We start from the raw sequence: 21,829 nt of genomic DNA on the forward strand, positions 1-21,829 counted from the left end.
CAGTTTAACAACTGATCTATATCTTTATAACTACAACTTCTCATTCTAGAGAGATATATACACCACCTAAACCATGTCCAGAAAGACACAAGCAAAAGTGAAAAAGTTGTTCTGTACCCCCAGATGAGCTTAGCTCAGCATATCAAGATACTGATGTAGTTCTGCTGGGAAGTCTTCTGCTGGGAAGTCTGGACAAACCCCAAATCACATAGAATTACCCTGGTTAGTATCCATAGGCTGCATGAATACTACACCTGCAGTGCACTTCAGCTATATATTTGTCTTGCTGTTTTATTGCTTTAGTTTCTATGGGGCAGTAAATTTTACAAGTTCTAGTTCTCTTTTTTATCTTCCACAACTGCTAAGGGCTCTCAGATTAATATTATGGCATCCAGGTAAGTGACATAGCATCTTGTATGAATAGACTGTGTGTCTCAGTGTGCATGTGTTCTAAAAAAACCCTTTTTTTACCATTCACAGACAGAAATTAATACAAATAGGCTTGGAAGGGACCTCGTAAGATCATTCACTGTCCCAGTGAGATACCAAGCTCTGACACTGTTGAATATGGGGTTCATGTTGCAGCTGTGGTTGGAAAATACCAATGTAGTTAAGCTGGTTGATTTGTGGAGATTACAGTGCTAGTGGAAATTTTCCTCTAGTGTGAAACATCACTTTGGGTGCTTGTACTCTGCAGTAAAATATGTAAACACAGGAGATATAACCAGTTCATACAGGCTAGGCAGACCCAAAGTATAGCAATTAAAATAGAAACTAAAAGAGGATGAAAAAAGGTATACCTAAAGGGGGCCCTACAAGAAATATGGAGAGGGACTTTTTACAAGGGCATGTAGTGACAGAACAAGGGGGAATGGCTTTAAATGGACGGAGGACAGATTTAGATTAGACATTAGGAAGAAATTCTTTATTGTGAGGGTGGTGAGGCCCTGGTACAGGTTGCCCAGAGAAACTGTGGCTGCCCCATCCCTGGCAGTGTCCAAGGCCAGGTTGGACGGGGTTTGGAGCAACCTGGTCTAGTGGAAGGTGTCCCTGCTCACGGCAGGGGGGTGGAACTATATATAAAGGGGTACGGAGTAAAGGACTTTGCTTCCTAGAGACAACCTTTAAGGTCAGTTGGCCAGGTCCTCCTGGACATTCTGTTATTCGGTGTATATTTGACCAGTATCCATGAGAGTTAGCATGAGATGAGTTAGCACTGTCTTATAGAAGATGCCTGATACAGCTGTAAACCTACTGTTTTGTTAGTTGTTTCTAACAAGGGACTGCTGTTGAACAATGGAGGTAATTATCCCCCTCTACTAGATGCATTGCTTTACTCAAACCTCAAAGATATCAATGAAGATAATGGCTGCCTCTTCCTTTGCAAACTAGGCTATTAGTGTTGAACATTATTCAACATTTGCCAGGGCTTGGGCACCTAGCCAAAGAAAACAGTACAGCAGTCTCTCAGCAAGGTGGACTCTGTAAGGTGTAAGGACCAGGGGACAGCACACTGCCCGGCAGCACGTTTAGCGCCATCGCTCAGTCACCTCATTTCAAGCATGACATATGTCCAGCCATATATGCAGAGCACACCAGTTGAGACAACTGCCAAGTTAGGATATAACCAAACATTCTCTTTCTGAACATCCTTGGCCAGCAGCCGTTCCAGCGTATCAAGAGTCAGGAAAGCTCTTTAGGGAACCCTCTGGGGCAGGCATGCTCAGACTGGCTGCCCTAAACTAAGCAGCAGCGGCTGTGAAAGCTGTCTAGCCCTAAGTGATCCAGGCAAGCTGCTTTATTTCAGTTCTCTAGACTCTGCATGCAAGGGAACAAGCAGGTAGGCGCAAACTATCAGCTGTGTATAATGAACAGCATTCTCCAGCTTGAACCCAAAATACAAGATGTACCCTCATTTCTTCCAACTTTCACAAAGACTGCAGTCTCCAGGTTGAGGATAGGAAAGCCTGCAGCTCTACCACCCTAAAGGATGACCTCTTAAAGTGGGAAAAGTGAACTGTGGAAGCGTAGGTTGGTGAGGAAAGGCAATCAGGGAGCATTGTTGGCCATCACCCAAACGTGGTGATGGCTCACTCTCAACAGAAACACACAGTCTGCAGGCCCTGAATCTCAGCAAATTCACCTCTATTTCCCCACCCCTTTCTGCGTCTGCAGTGATACGGTAAAATGACAAAGCTTTTACTTACTGTTGACTATGGTTGCTGAGGTTTATGGGAGGGACAGGTGGGACAATGCTGGGAGCTGAAGGAGATAGTGAAGAAGGAGCTGAGAAGACAATGGCTGTAATGTTCTACAGATCATTACACAGAAAATAGAAACAGAGCTGGACACCTGATTTGGGTCAGGGTTGACTTGGAAATGTAATGGTGCAGCTAGAATTGCTGATGTCAGACTGATGGTGTGATCAAAACATTCCCTGGAGATTTCTGGGGCTAGTGGAAGGTTGGGAAATGGGTTTGATAGGCCCTGAAGCAGAAAACTCTGCCTATCAGAAAGAAATGGAAGAAGCAATAGGGGAAGGGCAGAAAGAATGATAATCTTCCAAGGTGCAAAAGGAAGGGCCAAAAGGAAGAATTTCAGAAGGGTGACAAAATGATTTACTGCTTCCATGCCCTATTGAAGCTCAAGGTCTCTGTGCTGCTAAGAATGGTTACTGTCCTCTCAATGTACTGTGCACACGGAAAAATTTGACAGGCAAGAATCTAATTACCATTCCCTAAAGGTTCAGAGACTCTCCATTGATAAAACTCTGTCAGAATCACAGAGGCTCTACATTAACAATTCTGAACTGCAGTAAACTTGATTTATTCTTTATTTCTTTGGTATTCAGCTGACAGTGTAGAGTCCTGATGCCCTCTGGACGTCAGTACCAAAACTAATACATTGACTTTGATCATAGTTTGTATTTCTGCTCATGCTGAAACAGAGACAAGCAAAGTCAGCACTCAGGACTTGCAGCAGACATTAAGCTTTTAAAGGATCAGATATACTGAGTTAAAAATATTAGAATGAGAGTAATATCTACAGAAAACATGCCACAATGTACTTTTAGCACATATAAGTAAGACCTCACATACAAGAATTTTTCCCCATTCTGAATTTCCATGCCTTGATCTCTTGTGCATCCTTTCTTAGCGTAAATCCTTCAAATGGACTATATTTAAGGAGCTACTTTTTTGATGGAAGAGATGCTAAAGCAATATTTTGGCACGTATTTATAAAGTGATTAAAATCTTCTATTTATTCCATGCAGATTAAAAAAAAAAAAAAAAACAAAAAAAAAAGATGGTCAAGTAGTTTGATAGTTTATATGACATGGTAAGGACTAGTACTTTAAATCAATGGAAAGATAGGAATCAAATCCTGTCCTTTCTTTAATGAACATAGCATGAGCCTTGTGCAGAGAAAATCCCTCCCTTGAAGAACCTGTATGATAACAACATGCAGCATATGGATGAAATAAAAGGAGGTAAGACTAAATGCATGTGTACTTAAGCTACCCTCAGTCTTTATGAGAGCCTAAGTCCAACTCCACGTTGCCACTGACAGTCCAAGCCTCCGCCCTTCTTTCCCGTCTGCTGCTACCAGTGTTTGATGGACACATCCTGCAAGGCAGGAGGTACATTTTCAGCCAGAGGGTGGCTTTTTTGGTTATTGCTGCCAGGTTCAATGGCTGGTTTGGTGTGGGGGATGGAGAGGGTTGCCTGTAGGTTTTCAGTCAGACCAATTGTTTACTTGATTTGCTCTAAACATGTGTAAGGGCTAACAGCAGCATAAAGGAAGTAGCCATATCATGTGGCGAAACCACCCCTCCTGGTGGAGTCAGTAGGGACTTTGACTGGCTCAGGTCAATCATGAAACTGCACCCGGTAAGTAAATGCCTCTGCTAGAAGCTAAACATAGGGAAGATTAGCCCTGCTCTTAAAGGTCTTTGGGTTAAAGCCACAAATCAAAACTCATGAGACAGAAGCTCCATTGCTTGCTTTCTGCTGACTGGTCATGGAGCTTGACACAGGTCAATTAAACCTTGCTTTGGGAAAACACCTAAACAGGTAGTTCACTGTAATGGGAACTCAGTGTGAGTGTTAGTTTTTCACTAAACTCACTGAGTTTAGGTCAGCTTTTGACATGCTGTGTCTGGAATCTGTACATCTGTTTTGTCCCTCATTAACATAGGGAAATAATTTATTTGACAGAAGGGTGAAATTGAAATTATGTTTCATCTAGATGTTTAAATAGTTGTCCTGAAGGAAAAATATGAAGTTCTAATATGTATCTTTCACATCTCTAAATTAAAGCAGGTGCATACACCCTTCACCGAATCAGACCTTTAATCTCACCAGGCCTCCAGTATGCCATTGACACCTTTGGTTGGAAGCTACATATCAGTATTGTTAACGGCACTTTATCTATTTGAATCCCTTTGCTGCCAGCCGCTTACCTGCTTCACTATTACCAGCTTCAGTAATTCCTGTGACTTAAAACACCCCGCCAGGATGTGCCTGATGCAGTTGGAAGCACTAATTTGACTAAGGATTGTTTAGTGAGTGACCTCTTGCACACAGAAACTTCCTTGTACTGAACACCACCCATCAGTGGCAAGAGAGTTAAAGCCAAGAGATGTATAAAAAGATCAGGGAAAGCTACCAGCCTTCGGGAGCACAGAGATGCAGAACAGGGTTATTCCTGTTTCCCTTCTCCGGCTCCCTAAATTAGATATTATTTATGAAAGCACTGACAGTTATCAGTAGCCTAGCATAAAGAATACAGTATAACCTGGAGGGTTTTTTTTAAAGGGCAGGTCTTCAGATAAAGCCCTAGGGAATTCTGCTTATAACTGGTCTCTGAGCAGAGCAAGAACCATTAAACCCTTGCTGTCTGACTGTCCAGTCAGGGTTCTTTTCCCCGTCTTGACTGTAACATCCTTATCTGGATGTTGGCGTACTGTTAGACACTATATGCTGAAAGCTTTGCTAATGTTGAGGTAAATGATATCCCTGGCTTTCCCCTCATCCACAGACTCAGTCATTTTATCACAGAGCACAATCAGGTTGGTCAAGTGAAGGGTATCAAGGGTAAATCCATGCTGACCATTCTCAGTCACCTTCTCCTTTATGTACCCAGAAATGTGCTCCAACAAAATTCACGCCTTGATTTTTCCAGGGACAGAAGTGAAACTGCCTGGTCTCCAGCTGCCTGAATTGCCCCTCTTGCCCTGCTCCCCTTTCTGACAATGGGAGCAACATTTGCCTTTTTCCAGCCATAGGTGTCCTCTAGAATCTATAAAGCCTGGAGGCTTCAGAAATAAATGCAATATACAGCTTTTCATACTCTCTTTGCCCCTGTGGCAAAGAATTTTGCTGCAAAAACATACATACATACACACTTTTAATAAAGTCAGCTTCATAGAGACCATAGCAAGGACAGTAGCTTGGGAACTGTCCACCTACAATAGGGATTCAAACATCAGGGAGACAATTTGCCTTCAAGCATAGACACAACACAGTAAGTAACAGATTAGGTTTCTAATAGGCTATTTCCTTTATGCAAGCAACCTCCCCAAACAGAAATCCACACATTAAATTGTTTTTCCCTCCTCCAGCTTCAATGCAAAACTACATTTTGCTTGTCCTCATCCATGTTTTCTTTGCCAAAACACATGATGGGGAGGGGGGAATTATTTTTCCCTCCCTGCTAGGAAGTTACTGACTGTTCACCATAAACATTTCATTATATATATGAAATACAGTATTATACACAATTGTAATGCCCAATAATGTCCACCTTGGAGCCAGATTCAGGCTCCTGCTTTGCTGAGCTCAACAGCAATATGAAGGCTTGAAAATAGAGCTTAGGGTTTTGCAGGTACAAAAACAAAATAAGAGACCTTATCCCTAAAATGAGCTCTGGGACCCCACTTAAAAGACAAGACAGCAACAAAAGGAGACAACTAGCTGAGCAGTCAAGAGAGATGAGAAGAAAACAAATACTAATGCAGATCCAATGTACACACACAGTTAGCTAGTATCAAAGGTTTGTTTGGTTTTTAAACAAACAACATGTCATTGTTTGTTTTTGTTATTATTATTTGCTATTTACACTGCAGCAGTGCCCAGAAGTCCCATCTGGACACACCATGCTCAGTCCCTGCCTTTAAATCTTGGTGCAATCAGACATGGACAAACGAGAGGAATCAGTAACACCTTATCTCAGATGTACACTTCCAAGAGACTGGGAGAAAAATGATGACCACAGATTTTTGGTAAATTCTGCCACTCTAGCTACCAACCTTGTTTCTTTTTATCACAGGTACCATGCATTGTGCATTGCAAGCATAATACACCTACCTTGGTCTCAGTCCAGAGCCTTTATCCTCTGTTAATTCTCCTTGGTGCATTTTCTGTCCCTCTGCTATTCTCCAATTCTATGTTCTTATAACTCTGCTTTTTTAAGCATTGCAGTGTGCTGCCAGAGCAAATTAGTACTGGCATCAGCTGGTTTCCCAGCTCTGATTTTTCCTTACTATATCTAACACTGAACAAGCTACTCATCCTCCAACCTCAAGCTTTTGGCCCTACCAATTTATTCTTTGGCACATCTGAACTCTTCCAACACCACTGCCCATCACATGCCTGCTGGGATAAATTAGGAACTGACAGGCAAACTAGTTACTTAATCCACGGATTATCCCAAAGATTAATATATGAGAAGATCATTCTAGATTTTCTCTCTCGTCTAAATCACGCCTGTAAGTAATGAACCACACATTTGGTAAAACTCACCCAATTCATTCTATATCAATGCAAGGCCACATTCTGTTAACTTTTCAGTATCACCCACTTCAACACAACCTCCTTGAGTTTAGGATAAAACAGACCCAAACTACAGCACAAGACTGATGCACCAGTGGAAGAAGCACCAACCTTCGTCAAAGAAAATGCAAAAGCTTGTAAAATATTTGTCATCACAATAGCCAGACCCAGGTACCTCAGCACCACAGCCTCCACCACCACAATCCACATCAGTAACCACAGCAGCTGTAGGTCATATTAGATTTGCTTAGAAGCCACTGTCACTTTGCTTGCTGCAGGTTCCCACTACATTTGCAGGTATTTTGACTTTCTGTGGTAAAGTGACATAAACATGCAGGTCCATAAACCATGGGAAACCACGTAATTCCATCTCAGAAGTACAGGCACAAGCTGTGACAGCCAGGCAGGAACAGAGATGCATGAAACCCTAACTGACATGAAGTGCCACCTGGCATGGCATGGCACTAGGCGCTGTGATGTAGGAAAACATTCAATCCTAAAAGTACACCTTGGAAGAAGTCCTCTTACAGTTAGGATTTCTAAGGTGGAAAATTATAGTAACCAAACAAATATAGGATGAAAAATCAGTCTAATGATAATTTTTGACAGAGCTCATAAGGCACACCTTGATTTAAAAAATATTTATCTAGACCAGTAACTCTTTCCCTACACCAATTCCAGATCAAACACAATTCTGGTCATAAACAACAGGGTCTGGACAGCCACCTTCACAGTCCAGAGTGTGGCAGTCAATCATCCCTGTTCACAGAATTAACAGGGTTCCCCCGCGCCAAATCAGAGCAGCTCACTCTGAACGTTTGGCTGCAGTCAGTCAGTTGCTGTTCACAATCACACCATCATTCACAATTAACTATGAATGGAAGAGCTGTTTCACCACAGCAGTTTTTCTTTCAAGAAGCAAAATTAATTTACAACAGTGTAACACTAATAATACTCCCACCCCCGCTCCCTTAAAAGAAAACAAAAGGCCTTACACAAGTCCCCAGAAAATTGCCAAAAGATTTTCACCCTTGGGTTCCTTGGCACACTTCAGACATTTTGATTTGGGTATGCAGTGATGCGATTCAGAACTTCACATTTTTTTAATGCTTTCTCCCTAATAACCTTGGTAGTCCTAATGGGTTTGGTAAATTAAATAAAAGCAATAGGCTGGATTTGCTACGGTAAACTGCAGCCAAAGGTGACCTTCAGCCAACTTTTAAGCTGGCTGGTCTTCTGGAGGATCATTTTTAGGGTCAATCATTTGGTACATAATGCAGCAGACAGTACCTATATAAACAGCCTTATGAGAGCCTTCTGGCAGCCATGGCATTCAAGTATAGAGGGATACCTTGCATTTGTTTTCACTTTTCCAGTCATAGCTCAATGTCAGGGGCTGGGAGAAGGAAGATGAACCAGAGACTCTTCCTTGCAGGCAGGACACCTAGAAGCACTCTGGACCACAGAGCACTTGCATATCAAGATGTACCACTGTGTCACAAGTGGGAGCTCCCTCTTAGAGGCCCTAAGGCTCAAGTATTCTCCCCCATTTCCCTAGTATTTTAACAACTTTGTTTGTAGAAACTATTATCCAGTGATCAGGTCTGACGGCTTTGACCGCGAAGTAAAAACATAAGATTAAAGACATCGCCCCACTATATCTAGCATTTCTTCTTAAACTGCAGTGATTTGCTCACAACAAACTTTATTTCTTTGCAAGGTCTTCTGACATAAAATTGGTTTTAGCATCCATCATTCAGTCATAGTTAGCTGCGAGATAATAAAAAAGCATAGGTAGGAAGAACAGGGTTAACAGAAAAGCTTTCTTTAAGAAAAAAAATGGAAGCAGCAGCTGGGGAGAGAATATAATAAAATCAGACAGAAAGGATGAAACATGAGTTAACTTCCTATTTTGTTGAATGACCAAACAGCAAACTCTGCTCTTTGAGTGCTGACTGATAACTCCATTACTGACTCTTTTAAGAAAAAGATAAGCCTCCATTCTTAACTATGATTTGCAGGCCAAGATGTTCCCAAGAGAGGTTGCCTGAGGTTTGATGTCCTTATTCAGCCCCAATCCAGAGCAAAGAACCCAAGCCTGAGATCTTTGGTACATGGGCAGCTCCATCGGCATCCTGAGTGGTTCTGAAGTGCAACAGCCCAAAAAAGAATCATGCCAACTAGCACATGTCAAGAGCCAAGTCACAGGCTCCAGCAAAATGACAAACATTGTTTAAAAACATGTTTGCTGAAGGCCTTGGTGGTGAACGGGTCACTTGGCAAAATTGTGAACACAAAGCATGCTGTGCAGCCGCCTAAAAGCTCAGCTCTCCTGTGTGCCTGAGCAAAGCCAGGACAGAGGAGAAATCGGAGGGTTACAAAGAATGCCCAACAGGACTTCTCTAATTATGTTGTTCCATGGCCTTGATGCCAGCAAAAGCTGCTGGGAAATAGCTCTGATTTCTGCTACTGATGTAAACTCTCCAGCCCTCAGTGGAGCTTTTCTCTTCAATGCTCTTTGTACTTTTCCTGTTCTCTTTGAAAATGCCATGCTGAACTTTTTACCTTCACTCTCCCCTGCGCTCCATTTCTTCCATAATTTCTTCTTCTAATGCATGCTGTCTCACTTCCTTGACTTTTACCACTTAGGATATGCAGACAGCAGTGGTGGTGATGCTGAAAGCTTTCTGCTGTCAAGGAGGCTGACATCTAAAAGGGAAGATCTGGATGGAGAGATCTCTGACTAGCATAGGAGTGAATTTTGTGCATTAGAGAATCTAAATCTTCCCTTTACTCACTTGCAAAAATCTAATATTACGATACTATTTTCATTTCCAGCTTAACCTACAAGCTCAACTTCAGATGCAATCACACGGACAAAAGTGGAGGAGAGTCAGCAGTACCAAAACCACACTGCTTCTTGGTTTTGGTAGCTTCCAAACCCAGAAACTGTCTAGCTTGCTTATCCTCCAAGGCTTTTAGGTTGGAGTCAGAACGTATTGGTTTCCCAGATACTGAAGAGTAATTAACAGCATTTGCATTCCTGTATGAAGCACTTCTTACTATGTTTAAATTGCTGTCATCTGAAGTTGAAATATTGGCAGTAAAATCAAACTCACACACGCTTTTTTTCTATAAGAAATGAAATTATCCAGAGCAAAAAGAAAATCCAACACAATGACATATAATTGAAAGTGCAACTGTAAATTAGTTATTTGAGCCCACCACCTCTTTGAAATACATACTTCACAAGATCATTGAATCACAAAATAGTTTGGGTTGGAAGGGACCTTCAAAGGTCATCTAGTCCAACCCCCTGCAATGAGCAGGGACATCTTCAACTAGATCAGGTTGCCCAGAACCACATCTAGCCTGGCCTTGAATGTCTCCAGGGATGGTGCATCCACCACCTCTCTGGGCAACCTGTGCCAGTGTTTTACCATCCTCATTGTAAAGAATTTTTAACTCACATTCAGCCTGAATCTCCCCTCTTTTAGTTTAAAACCATCACCCCATGTCCTATCGCAACAGGCCCTGCTAAAAAGTCTCTCCCCGATACTCAACCAAAGCTAAATCAGGATATCAAGAGAAATTCTACTGATTTCAGGAATGGGGCCTTGGCTACAAACCAGAAAGCACATGAATGCAAATTCAAGCAATATTATGAAGATCCCTTAAAGTTGTGACTCAACTGCAGCCTTAGTTTGCTAACTCCTTGATGAGATGCCCTCTTTCTTCTGTAAGACACCCTTGCACATTAAAGAAAAAATATTGTGAAATAGATACAGGCCACAAGTGTCCTAAAATATTACTGCTTATGGAGAATTAAACATGCATTTCATATTACATACAGTAGCAAAAGCAGCCTGACTGCAACCTCTAGGCTGTTACTGACAAGAGAAAAATCTTACTTTTGAGGCTTTTTTAAATCGTATAATTCTAACCCTGCTGCCTGCTCATTCAGCTTCAAAGGCTGAACCTTTATTTTGTCAGTTACCAGCTGGCAGAATTCTCCACTGCAGATATCATCATTAACATACGAATCCACCATTAAATAACACAAGAATGGCTAGCTTGGAAGAGAGTACCTTTAAGCATATATGTGCATTTGTGTGTATACAAATGTGTATATATTAACTGGACTGCAGAGCACAGTCTTGTGTTTATTGTGTAAGAAGCTTGCCCATAATGTTCTTTGGATAAAAAGAGGTCCCTGACCATCAGAGTTCTCAAAGAACTGCATAGAATTATCCATTATATCTTTGCAAATGTAACAGAATACTTGAACATTTAAACTTGTGCATAAGTCTCTTGTTAGATATCAATGGTGAGAGATTTTGCCTTCTTTTCAGCTTTTTTTAACTACTGCATTAGCAACACACGAATTATCATACAGTTGGCTAGAGGAATGTTTTGGAATGTTTGTATGTGAGACTCTGTATTCTCCCCTGAAGTGTTGCTGTTTAGATCATGATCTACCTAACATCATTAAGTGATTTTAAGTAAAAACCCCAGCCAATTAAAAAACCCTTTTGAAATCTTATGATTTATTGTGATTCCAGTCCAGGCTGAGAAAAAGTTGTATGAAATCAAGAAGTAAAGATAAAAATAAAGGCCAGCTTTGACATATCATTCTGTAGGTGTTGGGTATTTGTGTAGAGTGACATGAAAGACAAAAACCTGTAACTCCCTTGCTGTTGCAGCCAAGGAAGTAGGCACATAGAGGGCTGAGCTCCAGAAAGAGATCTTGCTTGACTCTTTGCACAAGACATATTTTCTGTGCATGCACCTAACAAAGATCACACGCACCTTGTGATAAGAGGCTGGTAAGAAAGATGGAGCTCCCGCACAGCAGGGCTGCAAAGCAGCACCCTGCTGAGATGGCAGCTGCTGCCAGGCAGGTGGCCTCTGGTCAGACAGTGATGGTGGGCCACCATGCTTCATGCTGGGTTTGTCTTGCAAGTGCCTGAGCACCTGGACAGGTATCAGTGATACTGTCATTCTGCTGGTCTCTCAACACCTCTAACAGCTGTTTTGAGTGAAAAATGAGGAAACTGATGAGTCATGTTTTGAAACCAAAATGTTTTAACTCACAAGTGCAAGACAAACACCCTTGAAATGAAATTTTTGCTTTCAAGAAGTTATTCATTTGAGATCAATTCACCTTTGCTTCTACAGTTTCATTTACTGTGTCCTTGTTTTTCATTTAGTATTTTATGTCAATTAAACAACCCTGATTTTGTGGTGATTTATTGTGTACCCATTGCAAGTAATGTGTAACTGGAGGAAACCGAAAACTGCAGTCCATTTAAAAAAAAAATTAAAAAGAAAAAAATGTTGACTTTACTACTATGAGCACCCCCAGGAGCTGAAGAATTGAAGACAGTTTGCAAAGCTGGAGCATTAAGCTGTGAACTCTCCTTAGCAGTGACAAAACTTGAGGTTTGTATTCTCTATCACCCAGCAGAGGTCATGACCAGTAGACAAACAGCAGACCCCAAGGCTCATCTATATTTCAGCAGTACTACTTGTAATAGAAGACAATGCATCACACAATTAGGTCCATAATCCTTCCTACAGCTTCCACATACTGTGAGATCTGTTTTTAAGGGACAACATCAACAGGAACCATTTTGATAACACTGGAAAACTGCATCTGTAAGTGAATAGAACCTGATGTTTCAGGTTGACATTCAAGCAGGCATACAAGGAGAAGCCATGTAATAAGGGACACAGCTTCTTCCAGTGGGAAGTGCCTTTCTGAAGAGTCTGGAGCACAAGTCTTATGAGGAACTGCTGAGGTAACTGGGGTTGTTCAGTCTGGAGAAGAGAAAGCTCAGGGGAGACCTTATCGCTCTCTACAACTACCTGAAAGCCCTCATTTTTTTAATGAAGCTGGAGAGAAAATGTGGGTGACAGGATGGTAATGCATTACTAAGATTTCCACTGGTGTCACCATTATGTCATAAACTTATCCCCTTACTCTACTGTTCCTGATCCACTTCTCCCTCTCTCTGCCATCTTTGAACTTAGCTGATACGGATGACATATCCTTTTGGATGTCTTGATGTTCATTATAACTTCTCATAGCTAAAACGTAAACCCTTTCTTTAGCATTATCACCAACGCATTATTTAACTGCTTCCTCTCTCTGTCCCTGGATGTCTAATTTGCATCACAATCCTGTCACCCACATTTCTCTCCAACTGCATTAAAAAAATGAGGTTTCATCTTTTGAGAACAGTGTATAGATACCTCTCCACATTTTTTTCATGCCTACTTTTGTATGTACATAGAACCTTATAAAACAAGTTTGTGGTCCTAAAAACAGGAATATGGACAATATGCAAGCATTTTCAAACTGACCCTTGATCTGAGGTACTCCATTTTTAAGATTTCTAAATAGAAGTATCCCAAAGGGAATCAATCTGCAAAAGGGCACTGAGATTAATCAGACTCAACAGACACATTGGAAATGTTTAGCAAAGAATATGTTATACACAGGAATGTATAGTGACTATTATTTCTAGTACTGTCATTAGTCACATAAAAGTGTAACAAAACACATACAGCAAAGCAGATTTAGGGCTGTTCTAAATCCATAACTCTGAATGCATCCCTGATGAATTTACACAGTGTGTGGAGAAATTCTGAATTCTGTGCAGCATCCATGTATACTAAGTAGTGATGGAAACTGCATTATGGCAAGGGGCTTGTAACTAGATCATCTTAAGGTCCTTTCCAACCCTAACTATTCTATGATTCCATGAAACTGTGCAATGAGCCTCTTTTCTCTGGGAATTGCCTCAGTCACACAAAGACATTGTTTCTTGCTCAGCAGATCATGCCCTTAATTTATCTGATGCAATGGAGGACATGAATTCAGCCACCACGTTTCTTTCCCCCTTCCTCTTATCATGGTTTTTCCTCTGATACCTGAATATGCATTAAAAATAAACAAACAGAAAGAACTCCAAAACCCTGCCATTTTCACCTAGCTTCACGTCCAGCACTTCTGCAGAATGCAGTATGTGCTGACAGCTCTACAAGTGCAAAGGAGAAAGGAGGTGTAGGAAACCACGATCTGCTGATGCTAACTAATAGTACTTCTCAGCTTCTCCATTAGCCTCCTGGTAGGCATGGCTTTGCATGCAGAACAGATGAAAGAGTAGGTAGGGCTGCCAGATCTCCAACTTCGCTGAAAGCTGACGGGTGAGATTCTACTCCCTGAGTCATGACACAGGTTGGATATCCATCAAATAAGGAGGAGCTGTCACCATACAAGGCTGCAGCTCTGGTGCAGCACCCAGAAAAGGCAATGCCATTGCACTTTGCTTGTTCCAGACGCCCATGTTCCAGCAGAGCCTAACGCCATGGAGCAGCAGCATGACTGCAGATATCCAACAGCAGAAAGTGACACCAAGGACATTTGAGGGAGTCTTGAGCTCAGGAGTAATGGTGGTTTCTCTTTTGTCCAGTATGAAAGGTTATCTTGCTGGAAGCACCAGCTGTCTTGTTGGCTCTTCCTTGTGCTGCAGGAAGCAGGCTATTTGCTAACACGTAAAGTAAAACCCTACCAGCCCTATGCAAACAGAAGCACAAATTGGAGAAGAGAAAGAAATGAAATGGAACAAGGCAACAGATGGTGTTAGCTTAGGAAAGAGGAACAGAATGGTTAGAGACCCTTGCCTGCATTCATGTAAGTTATGTTACTGCCCTTAAGATTTAGTTCCTTTCTACCACACAGTTTACAAATCATGGGGTCAAGTAAGAAACAAGTTTCTGTTAAAATGACAGATTTGTTCCTTTGGTACACAAATATTGGCATTATTTCTGATAATCTACTCATAAAAGTGAGGCAAATCTAAACAAACAATAAACGAGAAAACATCTTCAGCTCTGTTTCACTCCAGTTAGCAGTTCCCAGACCTCTTATTGAACAAGTGGGATACAGTTCCATCAACCAAAAAAGCTCATTACTCTGATCCAGATACTGATCCATGCACCACTGCAGTGGTCGCAGCAGATTTAGGGGGTGCTGTTCCAGAGGGAGTGATGGTGCACTGGTTTGGTGTGGAGAAGCTTTACTGCTCATGGTGATGAGCAAGACACATGAGCAAGGGTGTGGAGAAAGGGATAGTCAAGGGAGGTGTTTTGAAAAAGCAAAATTAGGCTTGCTGTGTATTTGCTGAAAAGCATAGCACACTTGACAAGGAGATACTGAAGACGCAAAAGTATCTGATAACACTGGACTTACGCTGTTTTCAGTGGTCAGTCCCATCATAATGTATGGTTCCAGGAAAAGCTTTGCAGGGAAGAGAAGAAGGTCTATCTGTACCCATCCACTGTAACTATAAGAGTTAACCATAAGGGTTAACTGTGGTTGGAAGATATGAAAAAGCAGTGGCATTTTACAGTATTTCTGGCCTCACCCAGCATATCTGCTCCCCATTTTCAGCAGCCTCACAGCCTCCCTGTTTTCTCTCTGAATTATCAGACATTAACAAGCATCTTTCCCACTCCCCACTTTGACTGATCTTTCTAATTAGGAGCACCGAACAAACAGATCTGAGAAACAGCCTGGCAGCAGCAAGCAACCTTGGTTCACTGCACACAGGGTATGGAAAATGCTGTGCTCTCCTAGGGACAACGTGAAAGCTACAACCAGTGACTCAGCATTAGCCCAGTAACGGCTCTCCAGGGAATTTGAGACAAACCTTCCAAGCATTCCTGCTTATTTCCTGCGCACGAAGGGATCAGACAACAAAAAATACTCCGTGTAACAACTCCCTGTCTCTGACAAATACACTGCTCCCATCAGCTAATGATTAAACAGTGCTGTCAAGCTTTGCCTTGTGATGCACATCCGTGGACACATCTAGGGTGAAACCAATACTGAAAATTGTGATTTTTTTTTGTCTAACAGCTGCACTCTGTGCCATGCATTTCATCAAGCACAAGGTAATAGCTTGACTCCCTTAGGGACTCGCTACTGGAAAATAGAACATCTCCTTTCATAAGTAAAGCAAGGTCACGATGCACCACACATTCCTCAATGCACACGCTCATTTTGGAGTTGATGCTGAGATAATTGAGTATCTGTTCATTATACGTTTCATATTAACACAATACGGCATCTTCATGTAAGACTAATTTTACAAGATCTGAGGAAAATCAGCATTATATTACATTTCAATGCCATCTGTTCAGCTACTTCAAAACCAGTGGAAGAATTCTGATTTACGTCCAAATTATTTTTTATAATTTACTCTTCATGTTGGATGCAGAATTGGAAAAATTCCACGTAACAAACATTTGAAAAGCACAAACTAAGGTATTTTTCCCCTTACACCACATCACGCTTTTGTAACTTACAGCTGCTTTTCTATTTAACAGGAGTCATCTTCCAGCACATTCGCATGTACACACTGTGAAGAAGACAGTTCATAAATGCAACACCTCAAAGTTTAAAGCCCTGTGGATATAAACCCCTGTATATAGAGATGTATGAAGAGAGATCAAAAATGAGAGGCAATTTCTTTCAAAATGTTTTTAAGTACTACCAAAAATCAGGAGTCCCCAGAGGAGCTTATCCAAAGGACCCATGCATTATGCAGTGCAACCAATTCTGGCCAATCTACTTCTTTCATTTCATTTAATCCCAAATACTATTTTTATCTGTTTGTTTAGAATATTTAGAAGCTGGCAACCTGTTTTTCTCTATACCTCTGGTTGCTGGAATACTCTTCTTCTGGATGTGAAAATGAGAAATTCCAGAGTATAATACTGGGTCAAACCATAATGGAAAAGAAGAAAGAGTTACTTTCAAAGTGCATGTGTGATCGGTCAGTAGAGATTATACAGAGTAGAATATGAAAGTAGAAATAAAGTATTTTCTCCTAAAATCAGGTAGAAATATTGTATTGCATTAAATCCAACAGTTCACGGGGGAAAAGAATAATTATGCAGTAGAGATGAGAAATTATATATGTACCCATATGGAAAAGAAGGGATTTTATTCTGAGTATTCCTGTGCTTATTCAAATATATACATTCTTAATCAAAGATCAGGAATATCAGAAGCAAATATTGCCTTAAGACTTGGAATAAGCTTTTGCTGAATTTTATTTGTTATATAGCTCATGGATTTCCCAAACTGAAGCATACAAACCCAACTGTAAATCAAAGTATAGCCTCTGGATTGTGAATGACTGATTGCGTGGTTTAAAGACATACAGCAAACTTAACTGGAAACAATCCGCAAAAATGTTAAGAGTAATGTTCCTTTCCCTCTTCATCTGCCATGAAATTAACAGCTACTGGAATTAATAGTCTCACATCTAGCAAAAATACAAAGGCTATCAAATTTTCACATGGAAATAACCCTTGAAGAGTTGGGATTTTGCCTTACTGAAGTATTTTTTGCTTTCTTTTAAACAGATCAGAGTCAAAAAACCACCTTCTTCCTTGAGGGGACCGGAATGAGTTGTGAGCATCTTCTCTTTTCAAGGCTGCAGCAACTTAACTTAAAGAGAATTGCCGCCTTCTTTTGTTCATCTGAAACACGTTGAAGCAGGCTGTCAAAGGTTCAAGGAGAGGTTATCAAGTCATGTTTACTGTTGGCATGTCTAAAACTGCTGACACATGCTAGGGAAAAAAGGGTGCACCTAGTACAGCTGCAACAATAAAACAGCTACTAGGGAACCTCACCTAGAGCTAACAGTAACACTAAGCTGGGCTGGCCAACTGAAGAGATAAGCCAGCAAAAGCTTATTGAAGTCATAAAATATAGTTAGGTTTGTCATTTTCTTAGTGGCTTAAAAAAAAAAAAAGGGGGCAAAACCCCATGCAAACACATCACATTTGGGATTTTGTTCTTTGATGATGAAAACCATTACCCAGAGTTTTCAGTGATGAAAGCTGTAGAAACAGCTGAAAAACGTTCACTGAAAGGAACAGTAATGAAAAACTGCATTTGACACACTTGCAAAAAGCAACCAATGTGATGGTTTCCTTTTATATCACTCACAAATTTTCCTGAACATGAAAATAACCTGCCCTTCTGTTGAAACCACACAGAAAAAATAAAAATCAAAATCAAACTCTGTTGTTGGACATACTTCAGATTTTTCTAGCTTGATGCCTCAGAACATGAGGAGGAAAAACGCATACCTTCTCCCAGACCTATCTGTCTCTAAGTAAGTTATATATAAACCTATCCTACTCCAGTAGAAGGAAGAGCAGTACTTTTCTAATCAAGTCTTGGTCTAAGTTTTAGATCAATACTCTAAAAATACGTTGACATTTCTCAGATTAATTTCAAGTAATTCCTTGCCTACTAGGGCCAGATCTGTCCTTTCCGCTCATTTCACATCAGCTATATACAATTTCACACTAGCAGTAAGCATTAGCTTGAACTCTGGAACTTGTCATAGCTGGAGGTGTCTGAGCAAGTTCATGACCTCACCAGTGGCCTAAGCTCCTGAGGACCTTGAGGTCCTCAGGTCAAGTCCGCTGTAGATAACTTGTCTGGCAGTTTCTCCTTACAAATCTTTACATTAAATACAACAAAGGGTTTTGACACCAGAGATCTGGATTTCCTCGCCAGGGCGGCAACCTAAAAGCTCAACAGAAACAAGCCACATGGGTAGAGGTCATACAGGTCTGTTCTGCAACTCACAGGTCTGTCTTAGCCTTTGTGTTCTGCTGCAAGAAACTTTGGAAAACACCCTTTTCAAATGCAGCAGTATTTTATCGCTTCTTAAGTAAGGTTAAACTGGAGCTGACATTGACATCAGAAGATGGCAGATGCCCTACTATACTGCAGCAGTGCACAGCCTAATATACATTGCCACTAGGCTTTGTCTTATGAAATTAATTTAATGCCCCAATAAGGGCAAGGAGTAGGGTATGATGGGCTCAGCTTTATTTTTGGATACTAATGTTCCAATATTAAGTTTTGAATGTGGGGGAAGGAAAAGAGTCCAGGAAAGCAAATGCTGCTCTTCTGGCAAACAGGAAATTTGCTAAGTGAACGTACTTTTGCAAAAATTGATTCTCAACAGACAGCAATGCAAAAAGAAAGAAAAATTTACATCACTACAGCATAAAATGCTGCATCACCTACCAAAAGCAGATGGGTCCAGGTTCATTGATGTACATTTTTTTGTTTGCTTTAGACATAACCAAAATATGCAACGGCTACAGCAGAACTGAGTATAACAGAAGTCCTTTGCTTCAGCCAGCTAGATGGATTTCAGCTTAGACTCTAGAATACATTATGGAAACTTACCTTGCATTTCAACATGTTGGCCACTCTCTCTTGCATCGATTGTCCAGCCTTTGGTCTGACAAGTATATAAACCGCTTTCACATCAGGGCTGGAGCGCAGAATCTTTTCCAGCAGTACTTTGCCCATGAAACCTGTAGCTCCTGTGACAAGAACGGTCTTTCCATTGTAATAAGCTGAGACTGAAGACATGGTGCCGATTTGTTCTGTCCTTCCTTTAACTTCCTGCACAAGGTACCTAGGAAGATGCAGAAATAAAGCTTTAACGGCTTCTAAGTTATGACATAGATCAGTTATTGGGGAGCTAAGTCTGAGCTAACCTTTCCTAGTCAGCTGTGGCAGCTCACATTAGTTCAGTCAGTGGCAATTTTAAAGATGATTTTTTAAGAAAAACCCACAAAAATTAAAAAGGTTAATCTGAGAAGCTTAAAAAAAAAAAAAAAAATCAAGCTCAGCCTTATCCTCCATATTATACTATAGCTGCAGCCAGCAGTCACAATTTAGAACATAGCTTGTGCTGTCAAAGACTCCTAGCAGTAGATGGTCACTGCAGTGTTGAACAGCATTTATCTCCTACACTGTGAAGTGGCACTCATAAAGATATGCAGTTCTCCTTACAACATAAAGAACAGATCTCACAAACACTGCAGGTGCAAATGCTCTGTCTTCCTCTTTAATTCCACTGTGCCAAGCTTTTGCATTTCTAGTCAGCCATCACTCAGCAACGTGCTCAGTCTTTTCCTGTTGTTTTAGCTTGCAATAAAACCATGAAGAAAGCTCTTCTTCACAGAGGATAGAGTGCAATGACATTGCTCTGCAAGACTGCCATACCACGCCCCTGTGTGCAGGCCAAAATTCATCCATCTTAACTCTAAGGAGCATAGATGTCATATGCATTCTCTGGATAGCTTAGGTTGTCTGAACCACCCTTTGGAGATCCACTGACTATATAAGGGGGCTGACTAGACAAGGCTCCCACATGAAGTGTCCCAGTTAAGTATTTTAATTAGATGCAATGGTTCCAGGCCTACATGGCCCCAGACATTCTGATCCAAACTCTTAAGTTGATTAAATGACAAACAAGGCAGGACGATTCAGTTCTCTTAGAATAGCCCCTCTCCCTATTAGACTAATGGAAAGAAGGAAACCCCTCCTATCTTTGTAGTGCTGCAGATCACAGCATGCACAAACCACTTACATTTCAAGGGAAAGGCTCATGAAAAATACAAATGTTTTGAAAAAAGCTACTAAATTTGAAACAAAAAGAAAGAAGAACAGTACAATGCTGTTGATCGAGTAGTCAAGAACCAGAACAATGATCTTCAGGTACCCCAGAAAAAACTCTTCCTCCCGCAGAAGCTTCAGATGCAGTCAGCCATTTCAAGTTTCTCAACATGACATCAGCCAACTGTATGCTAATAAAACGCAAATACATCAAAACAGAAATACAGCATTTGCTGCATTTTTGCAGTCTTCCAAGATTCCCCGTTCTCACCAACCCTTCTGCATTTCTGAAATCTACCATTCGAGAACCATTAAGGAACAATGAAGTGGCCTAACTTAGAGCAAAATTTGCAAGCCTTCACACACAATCATCTTATGTAACAAGTCCTTGGCTTGGACCAACACAAATTAACAACACCGAAGAGTCTGACGTACTGTAGGAACCTTGGCTACGTGTGATAGTAGGTTAATTTCCCTTCGCCACATGGGACCAGAAGAGAAACATAGCTTGTCCTACAGCCTATGCCTTCCTTAGGATGGAGTAAGGTATGTTACCCCAGAAAATGGACCACCATCTATGTGAATCAAGAGTGGCACCATGGATCAACCCTTTAAAGGTGTACCATGTTCCTTGCAATACTCAGGACTGTGCTGAGCTGGAGTGCAGCCCCAAGGCGTTACTACTCACAACAGTGAAAAGTGATCCACAGTCTGTGTAAATGTGCTGCCATTATCTGGGTCTACAGCTGATGCATCTTCCCAGACCTGTCTTTGCACTCCTACCAATCTGCCAGTTTTCACAGTCACTGTACTGCTGCATGGAAGCACTGAATGTATATTTCTAATGGGCACAGACACATAAAACAGGGACTCACGCCCAGCAAAATATTGCTCTTCTTTCTCAGCGCTTCATGGGACTGCCTTAGATAGCATCAAACAAATGAAAATCCCCACATTTTCTGATCCATAATGAATCATCAGGTGTGCCATCCAATTTAGAAAGTGGGTCAAGCAGAGTAACTTCTGAGGGACACTATTTTACAAACTAATAGCTGTGAGTATTCTGGCTCAGTATTAGGGTATTAGCCTACTTTAGGTATGGCCTAGATTACCATTTAAATGAATGTAGCAAGCTCGTCTTGGCCTATTAAAAACCTGTTCTTATTAAAGAGCTGGCCACTTGGGAAGTTAAACAAACAGGTTAAACTATTAGATAATTAACTTATTTATAACAAAATGTCACATCTCATTCAGGTTTGGAAAAACGGAGTGATATATTGGAAGATGGGAACTTGCAGAACCTACAGGTTTGCAAAAGGATGTACAAGCCCAAAAGTAAATATTAATTTAGCCAGATGAAGACAGAGGTGACAAAAGACTTAAGAAATATGGTACAGCACATTCCCTGCAAAGCAGAAAAATTAATGGAGAAGTCCTTAGTCACTAAAGACCATACAAAGTCTACTGAACAGAAGGAAAGAAA

At 41.0% G+C, this 21,829-nt stretch overlaps 1 protein-coding gene across 3 annotated transcripts in view; it reads right to left on the reverse strand.

Annotated features, from left to right (window-relative positions):
• Positions 1-21,829, reverse strand: part of FAR2 (fatty acyl-CoA reductase 2) — a 137,927-nt gene that overhangs the window by 53,970 nt on the left and 62,128 nt on the right. For all 3 annotated transcript variants that reach the window (XM_030479741.1, XM_030479739.1, XM_030479740.1), the window contains exon 2: positions 19,126-19,360. In XM_030479741.1, the coding sequence (XP_030335601.1) occupies positions 19,126-19,314 (189 nt within the window). In that variant the 5' untranslated portion in view covers positions 19,315-19,360. The remainder of the gene's footprint in view (positions 1-19,125; positions 19,361-21,829) is intronic.

The sequence above is a fragment of the Strigops habroptila genome, chromosome 3, assembly GCF_004027225.2.
Source record: "Strigops habroptila isolate Jane chromosome 3, bStrHab1.2.pri, whole genome shotgun sequence".
Lineage (NCBI taxonomy): Eukaryota > Metazoa > Chordata > Aves > Psittaciformes > Psittacidae > Strigops > Strigops habroptila.